General features: G+C 69.3%; 1 protein-coding gene across 1 annotated transcript in view; it reads left to right on the top strand.

The window, feature by feature from the left end:
* SCAP (SREBF chaperone) overlaps positions 1 to 280 on the top strand; it is a 39538-nt gene that overhangs the window by 36034 nt on the left and 3224 nt on the right. Inside the window, exon 13 of the mRNA XM_014540503.1 lies at positions 4 to 276. Within this exon, the coding sequence (XP_014395989.1) occupies positions 4 to 276 (273 nt within the window). The remainder of the gene's footprint in view (positions 1 to 3; positions 277 to 280) is intronic.

Below are 280 nucleotides of genomic sequence, written 5' to 3'. Positions count from 1 at the left end.
GAGCTGGGAGCGGCTGTCGGACGGCGGTAAGAGCAGCACAGAGGAGCCTGGGGACAGCCCTCCGCTGCGGCACTGTCCCCGGGGCCTCGCGCCACCTTCCGTCTTCGGGGACCAGCCCGACCTCACCTGCTTGATCGACACCAACTTCTCTGTGCGGCCGTGGCTTTCAGAGCCCACTCAGCCTGAGCCCCGGCACCGGGCAGGCTGTGGCCGCGCTCGGGACAACCCGGGCTACGATTTCAGCCGCCTGGTGCAGCGAGCGTACCAGCAGGAGGGGCTT

Source organism: Myotis brandtii, unplaced genomic scaffold (genome assembly GCF_000412655.1).
Source record: "Myotis brandtii unplaced genomic scaffold, ASM41265v1 scaffold246, whole genome shotgun sequence".
Classification (NCBI taxonomy): Eukaryota; Metazoa; Chordata; class Mammalia; order Chiroptera; family Vespertilionidae; genus Myotis; species Myotis brandtii.
This window is presented reverse-complemented; position numbering and strand designations above follow the sequence as displayed.